The sequence below is a fragment of the Nipponia nippon genome, unplaced genomic scaffold (assembly GCF_047370975.1).
Source record: "Nipponia nippon isolate SJK-2023a ecotype South Korea unplaced genomic scaffold, ASM4737097v1 scaffold_3, whole genome shotgun sequence".
Lineage (NCBI taxonomy): Eukaryota > Metazoa > Chordata > Aves > Pelecaniformes > Threskiornithidae > Nipponia > Nipponia nippon.
Genome location: NW_028262347.1, coordinates 61,832,283 through 61,847,779, shown reverse-complemented (window position 1 = coordinate 61,847,779; position 15,497 = coordinate 61,832,283). Strand labels below are relative to the sequence as shown.

At 38.8% G+C, this 15,497-nt stretch overlaps 1 protein-coding gene across 7 annotated transcripts in view; it reads left to right on the top strand.

The window, feature by feature from the left end:
• Nucleotides 1–15,497, top strand: part of TXNRD1 (thioredoxin reductase 1) — a 50,210-nt gene that overhangs the window by 29,140 nt on the left and 5,573 nt on the right. For all 7 annotated transcript variants that reach the window (XM_087767511.1, XM_087767513.1, XM_087767515.1 and 4 more), the window contains 7 exons: nucleotides 23–138; nucleotides 1,950–2,175; nucleotides 4,947–5,039; nucleotides 6,790–6,866; nucleotides 8,512–8,668; nucleotides 11,564–11,671; nucleotides 13,702–13,797. In XM_087767511.1, coding sequence (XP_087623637.1) covers nucleotides 23–138; nucleotides 1,950–2,175; nucleotides 4,947–5,039; nucleotides 6,790–6,866; nucleotides 8,512–8,668; nucleotides 11,564–11,671; nucleotides 13,702–13,797 — 873 coding nt within the window. The remainder of the gene's footprint in view (nucleotides 1–22; nucleotides 139–1,949; nucleotides 2,176–4,946; nucleotides 5,040–6,789; nucleotides 6,867–8,511; nucleotides 8,669–11,563; nucleotides 11,672–13,701; nucleotides 13,798–15,497) is intronic.

Genomic DNA, 15,497 nt, shown 5'->3' with positions numbered 1-15,497 from the left:
TGGACTAATACTTTGCCCACAGGCAACAAATAAAAGAGGAGTTGAGAAGCTGTACACAGCTGAGAGATTTCTCATTGCCACTGGTGAACGACCACGCTACCTGGGTATACCTGGAGACAAGGAATACTGCATTAGCAGGTAAAACCAGGGAGGAATATGAAGTTATTCACCGTGTGTAAATGCTTCACCTGTAAGAGAAAGTGGTGAAGCATGAGCAGGGCTGCTTTGTTGCTGGTTTTCTTTCCTATGTAACTTTTTGTTAGGGGAAAGTAAACACAGGAGAATAGCTACAGACAGATTTTAAGGTGCCAAAAACATTGGTGTCTAGTAGACACCACAGGACTGTGGCTGGCTGGCTAGGATGGTTCTGTTTCTGACTGATAACAGCAGTAACCAAGAATACCGTAAATCGTGTGCGTGTCCATCATAAAATTAATTCGTCAGCTCTGCCCCAGTTACCAGTACACCCACTTCCTCTCTATTCCTTACCGTCTTTCAGTTCACATACTGAAGGTTTTTTGGTAATGAGGAGCACAGTCTGCTTGGAAGAAACCTCCCTGCTCAAATATCAAAGAAAGCAGGAGTTGCAAAGCAGCTTATGTTGTGAAGCCAGTAGAAGTCTATCTGTCTTCATGCATTGGGGCAGTCTTGAAAGTCAACCCAATTTTTTTCCAGCTACTCAGTGAAGTTACTTCAATTTCTGAGGAAACCGGTTTCAAATGTCTGGTTAATTGATAAGACCAAGCAATTCTAGCACAATTTTGACAAAAAAAAAAAAAAAAGTGATATGCAGATGAAATGTGTTTTCATATGAGAGTAACTTTTAAGTTACTTAATGTAGAAACAGAGGTTGGAATTACAGCCTTGCAAACCTATAGAAATGAAATAAATAACTGGCATAATCCCTGTGAAACCAAAACACCATGTTGTATGTTTCCCTTCTAATAAGTGGTAGTGAAATTAAAGGTAACAGATAATGTAGCCTGTAAAGTGATGCTCTAAAATAACATTAAGGTGGAAGAGTCAGGAATGCCAGAGTTAAAGACTATCAGATTGAGGCTGTCTGTGTAATCTTCACTGGGTTCCCTGGGGGATAGGAACTGTGATGTAGCCTTTAATTACACAATCACATTTTATTCCACCACAACATTTGCAGAGAGCATCTTTGTTTAGCCTTTGCAGTTGTTGGCTGACAGAGACACACGTATTTTAGATTTAAATTTTTGGAGAATTGCATTGCCAGACTCTGCCTAAGTCTCTGCTGAGCAAACGCGATTCCTCCATGAGTCCCTGCTTCCTTGTGAAGCCCTGGATTTCTAGTCTAGGTCCAAAGTGTGGTAGAACTGACGTAGCTTGATGAAGCAGTTGAAAGAAATGGAAAGCAGGCAAATAAACATGTTTTTCATAATTTTGTACTTCTGTCTCTGCCTGTCAATGTGCTTTGCATTAATTTGTTTTATTGTCTGTGTATATTTAACACCGTCTGTAATGCTTCAGCAAAAGGATAAGTCTTCAAAGAAGTGAAGATGGTATTTGTATCTTAAAGCTGCACCCCTTCCTCTTCCTTTAAGCTCTCAGGAGCTAAAATTTGCAGCAAGACATTTGAAGAAGATTCAGTTTGGAAAAAAAAAAACCACCTACCTTTTTTAACAATTTGTCATAAGTTTCTGTAAAAAAAACCTCAAAATTTTTGTGGTGATTCAGAATTTTTATACTCTCTTTTTTTTTTGTGTGTGTGTGTACTCCTAATTACACCTTTTTAATCTGTCATGTACTGATCTTGTATTCCAGCTGAATTTCCAAAAAATTAAGTTGTTGGTGTTTTTTTAGTGAGCAGGAAGATAAATAAAGTCCTATTCTTACAGAAGAAATTAAATAAATGTACAGCACAATACATTCTTCTGGTTATCTCTAACTTTCTTTTCTTTTTCCCCCTCTGTTTTTACCAGTGATGATCTTTTCTCTCTGCCTTACTGTCCGGGGAAAACCCTGGTGGTTGGAGCTTCCTATGTGGCTTTGGAATGTGCTGGATTTCTTGTGGGTCTTGGATTAGATGTCACTGTAATGGTGAGATCCATTCTCTTAAGAGGATTTGACCAGGATATTGCAAACAAAATTGGCGAATACATGGAAGAACATGGAATCAACTTTATTAGGGAGTTTGTGCCGATCAAGGTAGGCTCAAAGTGGTATAGGGCTACAGTTGATGGCAATATACCTATCATATTGTTTTAAGATGTAAATTATTTTAGTGAATACAAAAGTTGAATTTGCAATACAGGATCTTCTAAGATATAGCATGTGTTAATTTTTGTTTTAAACTGAGTAAGTCCATGAATCTACATAATTGAAAGGTACAATTTAGTCTTAATATTAAAATTTTGGGAGATTCCAGAATTCATTGTTTTTATCAGAATTAGATGGGTTAGTATATGTTGCATTAAAAGTGTTGTTACTCATTGTTATCCTGGTCCTGCAAGTGTTGAATATACTTAAATTCAGCAGTTGTCCTGAAATCTGTGAAACTTCTTGCAGGCTTATAATTAAACAGATATATGATTTCCTGTGAGCTCAGGGCCAGTGCATTGCAAATAGTCACATTTTTCATTGCCAATTCTCAAATTCTCAGCCAGCAAATACTGCTTATGTGCTCAGGGCCAGTGGACTATCCAGAAAAGTAGATGGGCTTTGTATTCATCTGTATCCTTTACTTGGGAGAGTCCTTAAATACTTCCTCAGTTTTCTTTGAATTCAGTAGGAGTACTGGTGCCGCTAGTTATGTACATGTATAGGCAAATTCAGGTTGAAAAGCAGATTAGATAAGCTCTGAAGCTTTTCTGATGTCAAATTGCCTTATCAAAGACTTCAGAGGATGCTAAGTATTTTTCTTAATGTTTTTTTTCACAATAATTTGTGCTTAATTATTATGAAATAGGAAATAATGTATTAAGCAGTTTGCAATTTGTTGTTAAACCAGGATGTTACCGAGTTTAACACTTTGGGGATTAAAGCATTAAATCGAGTGAAGACTGTTCATTTTCACCCTTAGCAGTATCAAGAGTAGCTTTAAAACAAGCTCTTGCCAGTTACCGCGCTGCGGATCTGACCCTCTCTCACAGAGTGCAAGAGATTTGCTGTGAAAAGTCAAAGTGGGATGTTTCAAGGAACTTTGGTTTTTATGCTAGTTTGCACTGTACAAATCCCATATTGTATGAAAAGCAGGGATGATTATCTAGCTTTTGTTTCAGGCATAGCTTTTTGTAGGCTCTTCTGGGGGATGTGAAAGGAGGAAGTAGATCTTAGAAGAAACAGATCATTTCAACTAAATACTGAGTGGTCTCCTCCAGATGCACCCTGCGAAGAGGAGTCCATCACCCTAGTCACAAAATGCACTTTTGTGTGTTTTACCCTGCACCTTCACTACATGTCTTTGATGTCAATGGGAATAAGATATTTGTCCCTGTTTTCAGTTGAGCATATCCTTAAACTTAAATTGCTGGATATGTTTTTAGCAGGTCTTCTCATCTCCTTCAAACATTGTTTTTGAAGTTATACATGTTGTGCTTATTAAAACCCTTCGTTGGGACATTTGAAGACAGCAGATGAATTATTATAAATAATGCTGCCTTTGAATAGGAGCAGTTTAACACAGTGATTGGTAGGTAGAGTTGGTAGGATGGCAAAGAAGGTTTAGATTTTTTTAAATTAAAAAAGGGGAAGAGAACTTCATCAGAAATTTTGCTTTTTCTGTCTTCAAAGACTGAATATGAAGTAGGAACTAGGGGAGCTGTTGAAAAGTACTTTTTCTTCTGTAGTATGAACACTAAAAATTTCCCAGAATTAAGTTAAATGTTGCAAATGTACATGTCTCTTGTATGTACAGCCAGCCACGGGAAGCAGCTGGGTGCCTTGCTGTTCTGGGAGGGTAAGGGAAGGACTGTAGCTGAGGATATCCAGTCCTTTCCTCGCAGTCCAGTGAATATTAGTGAGGACAAAAGAGAATCCGCCTATGTAGCTTTCAAGTCCATTTACTTGTTTACTTGATTTATTTATCAGAGGAAAAAGGAGTGTTTGGAAAAAAACCCAGTGGTCTTGCTCTTGCTGCCTTTTTTTTTCTGGTATATGGAGGGATGGGGTGTGGAAGGGAGAGTATTTTGGGGTTTGTTTTGTTTTAAACAAACCTTTTTTTTTTGTTTGTTTTTTGTTCCTCTGAACAAAGCACAGTTGCAAAAAGATTCACCTTTACTTCCCACCCACCCTGCTTTGCTGGAATAGGCAGTAACCTGCTGCATCGCTTGAGAGTGTGCAGCTGGATCTGTAGCTAAAACTAGGAATATTTATTTCACCTGACTCTGGGGAACTCTGAAGAGTTTTTTTTCTTAGGCTCTGGTGTTTTTTTCAGCCATTTAGAGCCAGCTGCTGCCCTCTCCTGCAAGGCCATGGCAGCTTTACGTGTTGGACTTAATATCATTCAAACAGGGCAAAGGCCTGCTAAAAGGGTTGGGCTGTGACTGTGGCTTCCTGTGGGTGGAAGGCACGATGGTCCTCAAGGTGCAGTCGAAGAAAATGTCTGATGCTGTTTCCAGGTTTTGCAAGAGTTCCCTTCCTCCTCACCGACTCTGTCCCCAGTCGATCTTAGCAGCTCCTGTGGTGGGATTGGACAAGAACTTAGCTATCAATCAACTTTTATAAACAGAAACAAGGTCTTATTGTGTTGGTCATAAGAATAAATACATGGAGATAAACCAAAACGTTTAAACATGCAAGTAGTAATCACAAATCTAGAGAAAGGTGAAATATCTTTAGAATGAATGCTTGAATTTTAGTTCATGTTTAAATACTCATTTTCAATGATAAGATATGTGGTGCGACAAAGATACATTTGCATATCTTTATTTGAAACTAAACCTTTTTTTTTTTTTTTCCCTCCTTTCCTGATGTTGTAGGTTGAGCAGATTGAGGAAGGAACTCCTGGAAGATTGAAAGTTATAGCCAAGTCCACAAAGGGGAACCAAATAATTGAAGGGGAGTACAATACTGTGAGTCCTGTCTATATACATAAAGAATGTTAAGTAGCCTTCCATTTAATGTTAAGATTTTCTGGGGTGTTTTTATCCATAGTTCAGATTTTTTGAAATGATTTTTAATCATTACTATATGCTAATTGCACACAATCAACATGTAATTAATGTGACAAAAATCCCAGAATCCGTGGGCATGAGTCCCATGTGCCTTACCAGATCACTTGCATACTTTGAAACCTGTTTTTTAGCTTAGGGATGTAGAGGAACTTGGTCACGTGCAGTCAGTTGCAGGATTTTTCGCCAGTGGGATATTTGTCATAAACTATAAATAATGGTTTATAATAACTTCCATAGTAACTAAAGCGTGTTTTGGAGTTAGCACAAAACAATGGTCTGTGCAAGAGCTAAATAAACAGGTGTCATGTCTTCTCAAGACCTGTTGTTGATGCAGCATCTTCACAAAAACAACTAATGCCCTGTGGCAAGTCAGTCAGGGAACTTCATGACACACTTAAAACAATAAAATTGCAGTGTGCAGGTATGCCATTATATGTTGGATTGACTATTTCCATCACCCCTCACCCCACTCATTTTCTTAGGCCTTGATGCTGAAAGGAAAAAAAAAAAAAGTTGTGAATAAAGTATTTGGAACTACACAGAATGCATAAAGACAAGCATTTGCCAGCCTGGGATTTTCGACTGCAAATATTGTGTGCCAGTGACCTCGTTTACCTGTATAGTGCATTAGTCATCCCATAACAAGGACATGCCTCAGTGCATATGAGGGCTAATATTATGAGAAAGTTTAACAACAGTGCTGTCGCACAGTGCTGTAATACTATTTTTCCTGGTCCATAGTAGTGAAAGCTTTTTAGCTAGCAAATCAGTGCCATCTGTTCATTAAGGAAACTTCTGATTTCTTATTGCTGCTACATCTTTCACTGAAATGCTGTCACTCCTCATAGAAGCTATGAGCTCTGTGTGATGCATTTTAAGACCTTCAGCTCTGCAGCGTGCTTGGTCATCTGAAAGACTTGAAGCAGATCTCTGATTCCTTCAGCATAGTTCTTAGTTGTCGTATGAGAAACATTGTGTAGTTACCTGGGCAGTTGTCCAAGACTGCAAAGCCCATAGCACTTTTCCTTGTGATGGTATAGGCTGGAACTTGTTTTGCTTGTTAAAGTAGCCAAGTTGATAGGATGGGTAAGAATTTGGCCTCGTCTGTCCCTCATTCTGAACAGATGTTGAAACAAATAATATTCAACAAATAATATTCTTTGGCTGTGACTTGGCTGAGAGCCTATATAAGTAAATTATATTTTCTGATCAAAACAAAGATTATTTTATGGTCTTTTTATTTCCCTAAGCATCTGAGTTTCCTTCCTGAATAGCCCTTCCCTTGTGGAGCATTTTGGGGTCGTCTGCTCTGGTAGGAATATGGTATAATACTTCGGTATAAAAGAGGAAATAAAATAAAGAATCTGACCCTAACCGATTTGTTTAGAATGCTCTTGGGGTATTTTTCCAGGGAAAGCTATTTGGCTGTATTTAATCTTATCAATAAAACCTGGTATTTATAGGCCACGGTGATGGTGTGGCTTGTCTTGAACTCTGTGAACGTACAATGAGTGACAAACGTATTCATTTTAACGTGACCAATCCTTAGCTACTAATCCTTAGTATATAATGAAAATAACAGATAGCTGCATGCAGACGCACTTTTGAGGTTTTAAAAAAATCGGTAACGTGCATTGCTGTTTTGCAGGTGTTGCTAGCAATCGGAAGAGATGCATGCACAAGAAAAATTGGTTTGGACAAAGTTGGAGTGAAGATCAATGAAAAGTAAGGACAGATGGCTGTACGTCACTGACTAGTGAGCTTGTGTCATTTACTATTCCAGTGGTAGTGGTGCATAGACATTCAAACGTGTTGAGAAAAAATTTGTTTCCCGTTTGCATACGCTTGGATAGGAGACTGTGTAGCAGATAGCTGCATTTTTCTCCCATAGTACTGCCACGTTTGCTTTTTTGATGCTGAAATGTCAGTTCCTAAATGCTGGGAATCAGAAGTGTCTGTTCCGTTCCATCTAGGTTCACAGGTCAGTCTCAGCTTCTTCCAGTGACTGGGCTTTCTAGCATCTGTCAGTTGTTCCTTGTACTCTTATTCCCATCTCCTTTTTTTTCTCTCTACCACCTCTTGGGGCAGAGATCTGTTTGTTCATACAGGCTTTTAGTGTGGTGGGTTTTGTTTAAATTTTTAATGTAAATGCTACTATATGTTTATTTTTAAATATAAGGTCAAAGTAGCATTCCTTAAACTCACAGTTTGAGTTGGTGATGTGTTTTAGTTTTTGAAGGAGCTTATTCCTTGCCTTAGAGCAACCCTTGGGAACAATTTGTCTCCTGCACAGGAGCATTTCACGTTTAATGTAGTGAGGTCATTGCACCAGGGAGTGGAGCTATCAGTAACATTTTCAATATTGGTAACTAAAACATCTTCCAGGCATGTGGGGCCTAGATGACGTTCCCTTTGAAGAAAAGACAGGACCATGAACTTGGCTTGGTAGTCTATGGAAAAACAGTGCAGAGGGCAGCTTGTATGTGAACACAGTGACTGATGTTGCTGAAGGGAACTGTTGGGATGTTCTAAATAATTGGAAGTTTTGGTCCACTCCAAATTGGCAGACCCGTATTGTCTCGTAGAACAGTACACATCTTTCTGACATCAGGACACCTATTACTAGCTTAATAGAATGAACTATAAAATTATTAGCATAAACTGTGTATTTGTTAACAAGGGCAAAATTGAGCAAGTTGGGTTTTAGTATGGGAATCACTGCTCGTCATTCAAGTAACTGTATGACTGTTTCTGTGCCTGTCTGATTAGGTTTCCCTGTTACATGTGTTTCCTGCAGTGATTACTGCACTATCTCATTTATTAATGATGTGGGAAATATTAATAATTAAAAACTTCCATTAGCTCAGTATTATAGCTAAAAAGCTTGCTGGCTGTTCCTTAAGTAGAGTGTCTAACAGCTTGACCTGTCTCTGTGTAGAAGCCTGAAGGGTAAGTTTATAGAAGCTGCTTCAGCCTGGAATTTCAGTAGTGGAGAAATTCTTTTGCCCTACAGCTTGAGTGGGAGAATGTCTTTTCCTGTCATTCCTCAAGTACACAGCTCAGCTCGTAGTAGAGGGTGTTTGAGGAAAGGATTTATGCCTCACCAAAGAATTGATTCAGGAGATGAATCACAACGTCACGGGCTACCTTCTTATCCAGTGTGTTAATTCCTCTGGTTTTGGTCAAATTTGCACTACCTTACAGTCTTGGGCAAGACTGTAAGATTGTGAATATGAGTTCTTTCCCTTATACTTCAAATACATGTAATTTGCTCTTAAAACTAAAGGGCCTAACTCCTGCAAAGTTATTTATGCCTCCAGTCTTCACAGCAGAACACTTAGATCTTTTTTCTTGTTAATTCAAATTGCAGAACAGGAAAAATTCCTGTCAATGATGAGGAGCAAACAAACGTGCCGTATATCTATGCTGTTGGAGATATACTGCAGGACAAGCTGGAACTCACACCGGTGGCAATCCAGGCAGGAAGATTGTTAGTTCAAAGGCTTTATGCTGGGGCAACCTGTAAGGTAAGGAACCAGTTGCCACAAAACACTGTCATTGCTCTCCTTCTAAGTGCAGAGTGCAGGTCTGCTTCTTTATGGAAAACTCAGTAGGCTTTTAAGGATTAGCTTTGATGATCACTTTAATTTTCCCCTTGCAAAGATATTACTGCAGATATGGTCTGCTAATTGTGTAGGATGAAGTTAATACCTTATGGATTAAGCAGTAGTCTCTTTTTTTTCCTAGTAAGAGGTTTTATTTTTCTCTCTGAGTATAATGATAATAAAATTAACTGAGATTATTTAACTTGTTTTTAACTCTACTGCCTTCTCTAAAAGTCAGGAATCATTCTTGTCCCATTAAATGCTTTAACTCTAATTCATAAGCAGTTTACTAAACTTACCTATGGTCCCTAAATAGACTGTAAAAGCGGTTTGTGATGCTCTTCATTTTCAACATTATTGCCATTAATTTTTTCACTTCTCATCCACGTGTTTTCAATGTAGTACATAGTTCCGCTTATAATTTAATATAGACAGAAAGGAAGATGAAATATGTCAATAAGTCAGCACGTACTTATACCTGAGAGGTTGAGTTCATCAGTTCAGTGTTTACGTTTCATTCTGTTGCAACTGTAGATTTCAGTTAAGTTATGCTAGTCCAAATAGGAGTAACGTGGGTACTCATTTACACCTTATCTTTAAACCAAGAGGAAGGGAGAGTGCCTTTAAAGAACTGCTATCCAAGCACCATTGATGTAAGTGCTTGCTCACCTTCATAACCATAGGGCATAAGCATAAAGGCTTTTCTCTTTCAGAGCCTTCTGTATTCATATCAAGTTCAGCTGTCGGTCAGATTTAGAGCTTGATTGAGTTGTTTATTTTAGGTTGGCAGGTATTGCGGTAACAGAATCCTGCATAGGTGTGCATAATGTCATTACATCAGCCAGGCAAAGTTTTAAGAAATCCATAGCTGGAGACAGAATTTTCTTCTTGCTGCAATAATATGGACATGTCTTAATTTACATTTTATGCCAGATAACTGTCTCTCTAGATATGAAAATCCTTAGGCTGCCAAAGAAAGCATCATCTCTTTCAGTGAATCCAAGAAATGAATAACTACTTAGATGGGATCCTGGTTTACATTGCTGTTGTAACGAATCCAGAAAGGGTGATTGTATGAAACATAATGAAGTGTTATGGATAGGTGGGGAAAGAATAGTAAGCAGCACCTTGGTTGATCCCCAGTCACAAAGGAAATTGATTGGAGTTGAAATCTGTAGAAATTAAAATTACTAGAAATTGAATAGAGCTGACCAGCCTGCTAGTCTGCTATGGCAGAATGACTAATTTGGTGGATATGGGGAGAGCAGTGGATGTTGTTTACTTTGACTCCAGTAAAGGCTTTTGATACTGTCTCCTGATGAAGTACAGGCTAGATAAGTGGACAGTGAGGTGGACTGAAAACTGGCCAAACTGCCAGCATTGCAAAGACCAGCTGGAGGCTGGTCACTAGTGGTGTGCCACAGGGTTGGATACTCCAGTACTGTTTAACATCTTCATTAATGATCTGGGTGATGAGACAGAGTGCACCCTCATCAAGTTTTCAGATGATACAAAACTGGGGGGAGGTGACTGATGCACCCGATGGTTGTGCTGTCACTCCAAAGGACCTCGTCAGGCTGGAGAAATGGGCTGACAGAAATCTTGCAGCGTTCAGCAAGGAGAAGTGCAAAGTCCTGCGTCTGGAGAGGTGTAACCCCATGCACCAGCAGAGGCTGGGGACCCACCAGCTGGCAAGCAGCTGTGCAGAGAAAGCCTCGCGGGGTCTGGAGGACAAGCTGACCGTGAGCCAGCAGTGTACCCTCATGGCAAAGGCGGCCAGTGACATCCTGGGCTGCATCCTGCAGATGCATCCTGGCAGAATGTTGCCAGCAGGTGGAGGGAAGTGACCTTTTCCCCTCCACTTGGCTCTGGTGAGACAGGTGTGGATTTTGTGTCCTGTTTTGGGCTCCCAGTACCAGAAGGACAGGGCAAGTCCAGCAAAGGGCCATGACTATGATCAAGGGACTGGAGGATCTGGCACATGAGGACAGGCTGAGACAGCTGGGAATTTTTATACCCTGCAGAAGAGATGGCTTGGGGAGCTCTTCTATCAGTGTGTATTTCTACCTGACGGTAGAGAGTAAAGAAGATGGAGCCAGATTCTTTGCAGTGGTATAAAGTGCAAGGACAAGAGGCAATGGATTCAAACTGAAACACAGGAACATTCCATTTAAACATAAGAAAAAAAACTTCTTTACAGTGAGGGTGGTCAGGCCCAGAGGTTGCCCAGAGAGGGAAGCTCTAGAACACTGTAAAGCTCCAGTGAAAGGAGGGGTTAGTGTTTGTCTCTCATGGTATGTGATTACAGTGCGCACAGTATCAGCTCTAGTTCTAGCTGTCCTCCCCCCAAATGGCTGTAGTTCCTGTCTTTGGTTCTTTGGCATTGCCTAGGCCACAGTTGATAAAAAAAGATGATGGTGTAGTCTTTGCAGCCTTCCCGGCTAAAAATAGCGTGCTTTGTAGAGGCAGTTGAACAGTCTACTTTATCTGTTTTAAAAATGTACCAGACCTTTGATCGTGTACATTTTTAAAACAGGGCACTGAATTTCCTCTCCTTTTTAATCTATACATGTTAATGTCAGTGTGGCTTTAAATTGTCTTTCTGTTCTTGCTCTAGTTAATACCTCTGAGAGGGACAACACCAAAACTGTAGTTTAATTTAAAACAATTTTTTTAATTAAAAAAAAGAAGTAGCTTTCAAATTCTGAATAATCCAACTTTTCTTCCTCTCTGAATTTCAGACTGCTGAATTTTTACCCATTGTACTGATTTTATTACTGATGTTATGTGATTTTATTTGTTTTGTATGCCACGCAGTGTGACTATGTGAATGTTCCAACCACTGTGTTCACTCCTTTGGAGTACGGAGCCTGTGGGTATTCTGAAGAGACTGCAGTAGAGAAGTTTGGGGAGGAAAACATTGAGGTAAATGCCTTAGTTTCATCTGGATTTCAAGTTCCCAATTTGTAATTTAAAATAATGATAAGAGTCGATTAAAACAGCATTCTGTGTTCTGATGTAAGGGCAGGAGGTGACTAGGTGCATTTTTGTCTTCCTTGGCAGTTCCTAGGCATATTATAAAAATAGTTCCCAATTCTGATAGCTCTAGTTGCAAATATTTTCTATTTTTGGCAAACAGGGCTTGAAGGTGGAACATTTGGTTAAAAAAAGAAAGGTTTCTTGCTGTCTGCAAGTGCTTCAGGATAAATTAAAGCTGGTTATGTGTTGGAAGCAATACATTGATTTTGATGTCCAAGTGGAGCTTTTTGTAGCTGCAGCGTGGCAAATTCCTTGCCATGGTGATTTTTACTTTATAAAGCCAAATGTTGTTATGCTCATTTTTCCTGTTTATTTTGACTATGCAAGGAGGTATGTGTACAACTTTACTCACCTGAGCGATCCCTTTTCCTTCACTGGGACTGCTGGTCAAGAGTGAAATTAGACATATGTAAGCACTCAGTGCCTGAGGCTGTTCTTAAAAAATGCTGTACAGACCACATTACAGAAAGCATGAGGGGAGGGAGCCTGACAATAAACGGAACTTCAATGTCCCCTGAAGATCACATGAGGAGCATTATTTGGGGAAATAAGCAGATAAGTGGAGGCTTACAAAGTTGAGAACTTGTTTCCCTCTTAGCTTTGTCACTTGCATTTTTTGACTTGGACTGTGGAGAAAATAAGTAAATATGACTTAAAATAGCAGTGTGTCAAGTACTGTTAACCTGACTGTAGGGCAGGGGTTTAAATTCTGTTCTCCCCACAAAGTTTGTATATACACAGTCAAATTTTTGTTATTGAGTCAAGTTCTTGCTATTACATGTGTAACACTGGACCCTTCTTTGTGGAAAATGCACTTTCCATTTTCAAAGCCATTTTTGAAAATATGCATCCAGAAGCATTTGTATTGTGGCTAAGTCCTAATTTAGTTTATTCTGACCTCTCTATCATGTCACCATCTTGGCTTTTGCAAGCTTCAGTAGGATTATTGAGTTGCATCTGTCATCCAGACCTGTTAAATTTCAGTTTCAGATAGCAATGCTTATAAATGCTTTGTAACCTCATTAATAAGGAAAGACACTGGGTTGTCTCTCCTAGTTTGTGAAGGGACATATTTTTACTCGAGTTGTGATCAATTAAAAACTTCTTTCAAATAGTAATCAACTTCAGGTTAGTTTGTAATGGGAGCTGTTGAGACTTCTGGGTAGAACTGTGCCTCAAAACACTGTCATTTTCTGAAATACATGCTATACAGGTGGGTGAGCAACCTTGTCTGCAGTTAGGAATCTGTCCAGTGATGTTGGCTGGGGCAGACAGAAGAATGTGTTTTTTGGGTTTGGGTTTTTTTTTTTTTTAATGTACTTTCCATTTTGCAGTGATACATAATTTAAGAGAGAGTGCAAAAAGCATGCCCTCATCTCTCCTAAACCCAGACTCTAAGGCTATTTCTTCCCTTTTTCTGCTCTGAGAAATATTTTTGCCTTCATCCTGGGTAGACTGGAGACAATATAGCCTTCCACAAGGGAAGCTTGTGTTTGTGTAGTTCAGTGAGAGCATGGTGAACTGCATCCTGGAAGTGTAATACACTTATGGCTTCTTTTTTTTTTAATTATTGGATGACACTAGTGCTTGTTTTGTAGAGGCTTCCTTCTTTGGCGTTCATCAAGGGAAGAGTCTCGCCCTGATTTCAAGTATTCCAAATTCTACATGCATGGCTGATTGCTAATGAAGAGTTATTAGTTAACGGTTCATCCTTGTGCTGCATCGCAACTGTTGGAAGTTTTTCCATGTGTGATTTTGAAAAGCAATTGCAGTCAGTAGTAAAGCTCTGCCTTTGGAGGTAGAGAAGGCAAATTTAAGATAATCTGGCGGTTTTTGGAAGATCATGTTCTCTGCTGTGAAATTACAGAACTTTTTTTTTTTTTTTTTTTTTTTTTTAACCTGTGTTGTATTTCCAGGTGTACCATAGTCATTTCTGGCCACTGGAATGGACTGTGCCATCCAGAGACAACAACAAATGCTATGCGAAGATAATTTGCAATATTCAAGATAATGTAAGTGCATCTTTCCTTCCAGGGAAAACAGCAGCCATATGTTCATTATAGGGTTCATTGATATCACAGCTATAAATAGGTTATTTTTACCAAATTAAAAATTAATTTAAATTTTTCTGCCTTTTAAAATTTAAAATATTAATAGCGATGCAATACTCTATTTATACAAAAATGGTCCTCAGTAAAACAGAAAATTCTGTCGTTGCCGTTGATATATGGTACTTCTTCATATACGTAAAATAAGAAGTAGAGATCGCTAAGACTGTTCATTAACTGTGAAAAGTGAATGAATCAATGTATGTAAAAATGGTTAGAAGTCTTACATGTTTACCTTATTCTCCCCTCCCTAAACTGGGACATTCTTTTCTGGGAGAGTCTTCTCTCTGAAATTGAAGTCACTCAGAAACCATCACAACTTGTAACCTCTGCAAATCCACATGTGTCTATAAAACTCTCGAGCTCATTCTAACAGGATTAACGTATCTTGCCAGCACAAATCTCATTTAGGGTGGTAATGCCAGGATTATCCTTGGACTAGGTTAAAACTTCCTGGCTATGGAAATGTACAGTACCTGCTGACGCGCAAGCAAAATTACTAATTGGTCAAAAGAATTGGTATGCTCCCCTCTGGATGATCATCATCTGTTTAATAAAAATGTAGTTGATTTTAATAATATGAATTATTATGAAAAATAATGGGCTGTAAAGATGTATTCCTGTTAAGATAGTGGCATGGAGTTATCCGGCCTAATAAAATTTTGGATCTGCTTTATCTATTTTCTTTTATCGCCAGACAGAGATTTATCTTACTGCAGTCTTTCTAAGCATCACATCACCATTATGTAAAATTTGAAAACCTGTCTGGTTTTGCCCATATCCTCTTTCTGGAGGAGTTTGCACTAGCGTGGAAGCTATTTTGGAGCCCATGGTTATGCTCCTAATCCAAAGTTGCTTAAGAAAATGAAAAGGCTTAATGGTGATTTAAAGTGTTTCATTAATTTGTTTCCATTTCTTGTCCTGAAAATTGGGAACGTGTTTAAATATCCAGAAGTAGAGCTGAAAGTTAGCCTGAATGAAAAATTTGTTCAGTAACTATTTAAAACTGTAGTTAGCCCAGTTTTTTACTATGGTTTTATTTTTACATATGTACATATTTTTAAAGGAAAATAAGGATAATTCCATTTTAGTTATTACCTAATTATAGCTTTTCTTATTTAAATAAACCCTGTGGTAAACCTCAGTCCTCGGGCTTACTGAAAGAAAAACAACCTTTCAGTGTACTGAGTATCCACACTCCCTTCTATGTGATATTTAGTGGGAGGAGCAGATAACTTTTGGTACCCAACTGGGCTACATCTGTGCTCAGCAAAATCTGATGAATGCCCTGAAAGCTACTGAAGCCCACAGCAGCTGGCATTTGCTAAAGGAGACTTCCTTTTTTTAGAGAAGCAAGCTTTTCTTTAAGAAAAGCGAGTGACGTCAGTACTTCTGTTGAGTGCTTGCTGAGGATATATACGCAGTTTGACGTATTTTGCAACTGAACAGTAGTATGGATGTGAGCAGTGTGAAGTAATAGTATCTTCCTTGTAACTGGATGTCTTTTCAGCTTGTTTTGCCAGTCTCTAGGTATATTCTTTCCCAATGACAGCAAACAGTGGAACAAGAGTAGTCATCAGTTTAGTTACAATGCACCTCTTGCT